Below are 5,000 nucleotides of genomic sequence, written 5' to 3' on the forward strand. Positions count from 1 at the left end.
GGTTTTATCGTTTCAGAACTGTAGCCTACTGTACGCACTGATTTATTATAGATCAGTGACTGTACGTGAGTTTATTGTTCTAGATCTGTGTGTGGGTCTTTCACTCTAGAACTGTGCGTGAGTCTATCGTTCTACAACTGTCCATGTTACTATCACTCTAGAATAGAGTGCGTAAGTGAAAAGACACGTTGTCCTGGCAACGCAATTTCCTGTTCTAAACAAACAAACAAACTGCAAAAGGCATTTTCTATATGTCTATGTTTTCTATTGCCTCATTGTATTGTTTCTTTCGAAATGAAAATAAATGAATTTTAAGTGGTGAAAATCACAACCATGTCGAGAAGTTTGTGTACTCCTCTGGTGTAATAAAAGGAGAGGTTCAAGCTAGCCATGAGAAACAAAGTTTATAATGTAACAGCAAGATGAGCTAATCTATGATTACATAAAGTTAGCTAATGTCTAACTTTGTCAACTCAAATTAATTTGCGCAAAAAAGTTGCTTTTTCTGTAAAACAATCATCTGGCATAGGATTTCACGTTGTGAACTTGGTTTGTTTAGAACAGAAATTCGGTTGTTACGGAAACAAGAATTGTGCATGGGTTTATCGCTCTAGAACTGTGTGTGGACTTGCATGCATGTTTGTGTGTTGTTCCTTTTACGACTCTGTTTCCATCAGCTCAGGAGTCTTCTGTCTCAGCACATCTGTGTGTGTGTGTGTGTGTGTGTGTGTGTGTGTGTGTGTGGGCATGTCACAGCAGACAGACTCGCATCTGGCCGCCATCTGAGTATGTCGCTGTCACAGAGATGTTTAGTGGTGAAATACCTCACCACATGTAAAAATACAGCACCACACAGCCGACACACACACACACACACATACACACACACACACAGAACCACATGGTCGACAAGTAGGTCAACCAAGGCTCTTATACAAAACACAGGCACACACACACATATACTTGTATGTATGTGTGTGAGTGTGTGTGTATGTGTGTGTGAGTGTGTGTTTTCTCTGCATCGTTCCTCTCCCCAGAAATTATGCTGACTCCAGGTTTAGTTTGTGTGTGTGTGTAATCTGACGTGTGTGTTGTGTGTTGTGTGACTTTGCAGTATGCATGTGAATGTGACGGTGACTCCTGGCCCTTTGCTGGTGCGTGTGTGTTAGTGCGTGTTGTGTATGTTGTCTGTGTTGTGTGTTGTGTGTTGTGTGTCTTTGCTGTATCCCTGAATGTGATGGTGACTCCTGTTCCGGTGCTGGTGTGTGTGTGTGTGTGTGTGTGTGTGTGTGTGTGTGTGTGTGTGTGTGTAATCTGACATGTGTGTTAAATGTGTGTGTGTGTGTGTCTTTGCAGTATCCCTGAATGTGACGGTGACTCCTGGCCCTTTGCTGGTGCGTGTGTGTGTGTGTGTGTATTCTGACGTGTGTGTTGTGTTTGTGTGTGTGTGTGTGTGTGTGTGTGTGTGTGTGTGTGTAATCTGACGTATGTGTGTGTGTATCTTTGCAGTATCCCTGAATGTGATGGTGTTTCCTGGCCCTTTGCTGGTGCGTGTGTGTGTGTATTCTGATGTGTGTGTTGTGTTTGTGTGTGTGTGTGCAATCTGACGTATGTGTGTTGTGTGTGTGTATCTTTACAGTATCGCTGAATGTGACGGTGACACCTGGCCCGGTGCTGGTGTGTGTGGAGGGGGAGTCGGTGGAGCTGGGGTGTGTGGTGGGGGGTCGACGAGGGAAGAACAGCGTGGTGGTGCTGCGCTGGGTGTTGCAGCCGCATCTCCATGACGACGGTCACCACAACAACAACAACGCCAACCGCACTCGCGGTGAAGAAGAGGAGGAGTTCCTATTGGTCAAGCTGAACGTCCGTGGGGTGGAGTTCTGGGGCAACTACACACAGCGCTCCGGAAGCCCCTCCCTCTACAAGCTTCGCCATGACAACCCAGGCCACGCCTACAGCCTGTTGCTTAGCAACGTGACGCGAGCACAGGGCGGGCGCTACAGCTGCCGAGTGCAGGAGGTCCGCAAACAACGCAACCGCTGGAGATCCGTCGCTAACGGGACCGCACACACACTGCTCAGAGGTAAAAACACACACACACACACACACACTGCTCAGAGATAACCACACACACTCTCACACATACATACATATACACACACACACACACACATACTGTACATACACACACACACACACACACACACACACAGATATATACACACACACACACACACACTCACACAAACACACACAAACACACTCACACACCCATACAACACACATATATAGCCTACACATAGCCTGAGTGTGTAGAACCGAATGTGTAGAGCCCTTGTTTTAGGCCAGGGTGTGTGTGTATGTGTGTGTGTGTGTGTGTGTCTGTGCCCTCATCCCAATCTGGGTCAGACTCCTCGTACTGGTGGGTCTCCCCTCTCCACGGTAACAACATTCCAGAATGCTCTGATAACGGCTGTGTTCCCTCTCTCAATGACTCTCTCTGAGATAACGGCTGCGTTCCCTCTCTCAACGACACTCTCTGTAACGCTCAGCTAACGGCTGTGTTCCCTCTCTCTTTTTTCAACAAAACTTTCTCTGTAACCCTTAGCTAATTCCTATACCTTCCCTCTTTCTCCAACGTTCTCTGTAACTGCTTAACTAATTGCTGCGTTCCCTTGTTCTCCAACGTTCTCTGTAACTCCTTAACTAATTGCTGCATTCCCTGTCTCTCTGCCATCTACGCTATCTGCAACCATCCCAAAACAGGGCTGCGTTCCCTATCTCCCTAGCTCTGATTAATTTTACTGGAGGTCGCTATGTGAAGGGAGTGTTGCAGAGTCTGCACTAAACAGTACTGCCCCCTCCCAAACACACACACTCTCACACACACACACACACACACACACACACACACACACACACAGAAACAGTGTTAAGCTTCCAGTAGGCCAATAGGGAGTGAAGCCCAATGCATAGATCACCTCCATTCTCAAGCTCTCAGCCGCCAGAACAAACATTATGCACAGACTGAGGCACCCCCCCCCACACACACACACAAACACACACACACACTCACACACACTCACATCAGTGGAGGGAAAGCCCCTACAACTACACACACCAGCACCTAGCCACAACACACACACACAGAGACTTACAAACACCTTAACACAAACAAACCTAATTATACATTCACAAACACACACACACACACACAAATCTTATCATACATTCATAAACACACACAACACACCTAATTATACATTCACAAACACACACACACACAAATCTTATCATACATTCATAAACACACACACACACACACACACACACACACACACACATATACACAAACACATCTGTGGGTGACCTTCGTCTTTAAGGATCATTAGTCACCCAGTGCTAAGGTCTCATGAAGCAATCTCACAAACACAAACACTCACACACCCACACACAGAAACAGCAACTGCTGGCTCCCCAAGGGAGCATGGGAAAGCCCAGAACCATCTGAACGTCACGTACATGTTACTTACAGCCACACCGAGTGTGTGTTAGCGTTGTTAGCGCCGAGTCTGTTAGCATTAGCACCGAGTGTGTTAGTATTACTGATGAGTTGAGGGTTACAGTACCTCTTGGTAAGGGGCCGCTACCTGATGAAAGAGAGTGAGTGTGTGTACGTGTGGGTGTGTGTGTCTGTCTTTCTGTCTGTCTGTGGTGGTGGTGGTGTGTGTGGGGGTGGGGGGGGGGGGGGTGTAGTCAGTGTATTGCTCTAGTTAAGTGAAATGTGTAGTGTATTGTGTGAAAGCAGCTTTCTTGGGCTCCAGTGTTCTGTGTTCTAATTTAGAACAATCTAAGAGCTGAAAATGGGTCTCCCTGTTGACTGCATTTCCCAGAATGCTTTTGTTGTGTTGGTGGTGGGAGTGGCTGAGCTGCTGATGGAGCACAAGTAGACTATCTCAGAGCAAACTCCTCGTGCATCTCATTAAGCTACACAAGTAAACACTCCTGAGGATGTCAACAAGGACCAGCTGAATGAACCTTAGTGCTGCACTGTGCTGTTTTGCCCTGAACTGAGCCGTTCTGTTGTGCTGTGCTGTGCTGTGCTGTGCTGTGTTGCGTTGCGTTGCGTTGCGTTGCGTTGCGTTGCGTTGCGTTGCGTTGCGTTGCGTTGCGTTGCGTTGAGCTGCGCTGTGCTGTTTTGCCCTGAACTGAGCTGTTGTGTTGTGCTGTGTTGTGCTGTGCTGCTGCGTCCCCTTATGTGCTATGTGTTATGTGTTAGAGTGTTCTCTGTGTGTTCTAGACCCATCCTAGAACCATGGAATGAGAGTGTGTGTGTTCTAGACCCATCCTAGAATCATGGGAATAAGAGTGTGTGTGTTCTAGTCCCATCCTAGAACCATGGGAATGAGAGTGTGTGTGTTCTAGAGAGAGGGAGAGTTCAGTGTCAGTCCACACTCAAGGTCTAAACATGGAAGTTTTGGAGTTTTGGTACTGAGGGGTTAAGAGACACACCAAATAAAGAATGAGCAAGAAAGGAACTCTGTGTTAACACAAACACACACACAGACACAGACACAGAGGCATAAACTATGCAATGTGTACCAAAAACCAAGAACAAATTTAACTAAAGTGTGTATGTGTGTGTGTGTGTGTGTGTTTCTCCCTTGTTTGTCGGCTGAGGAATGTGGAGTGTGTGTTAGCTGTTTATACGACTCTCTCAGAGGAAAACAGATCAAACTGGAGCGGTTTCTGGTGTCTGGTGTTACATACACACAAACACACACACATAAGCACATTTCTGCTGAGCTAGGGTCCAGCTAAGGCACAAACACACATTGCGTGTGTGACACACACACACATCATGAGCCAGTCTTTCTGGAGAGCAGACACGCGAGAAAGGGAGTAAACAAGCAAGTGTCTCACACACACACACACACACACACACACACACACACACACATGCACGCAAAACAAAAGGCATTCACACACACATAAGCAGA

General features: G+C 46.8%; 1 protein-coding gene across 2 annotated transcripts in view; it reads left to right on the top strand.

Moving 5' to 3' along the window:
• vstm4a (V-set and transmembrane domain containing 4a) overlaps positions 1 to 5,000 on the top strand; it is a 13,551-nt gene that overhangs the window by 1,633 nt on the left and 6,918 nt on the right. For both annotated transcript variants that reach the window (XM_062519013.1, XM_062519014.1), the window contains exon 2: positions 1,640 to 2,083. In XM_062519013.1, the coding sequence (XP_062374997.1) occupies positions 1,640 to 2,083 (444 nt within the window). The remainder of the gene's footprint in view (positions 1 to 1,639; positions 2,084 to 5,000) is intronic.

The sequence above is a fragment of the Sardina pilchardus genome, chromosome 18 (genome assembly GCF_963854185.1).
Source record: "Sardina pilchardus chromosome 18, fSarPil1.1, whole genome shotgun sequence".
Taxonomy (NCBI): domain Eukaryota; kingdom Metazoa; phylum Chordata; class Actinopteri; order Clupeiformes; family Clupeidae; genus Sardina; species Sardina pilchardus.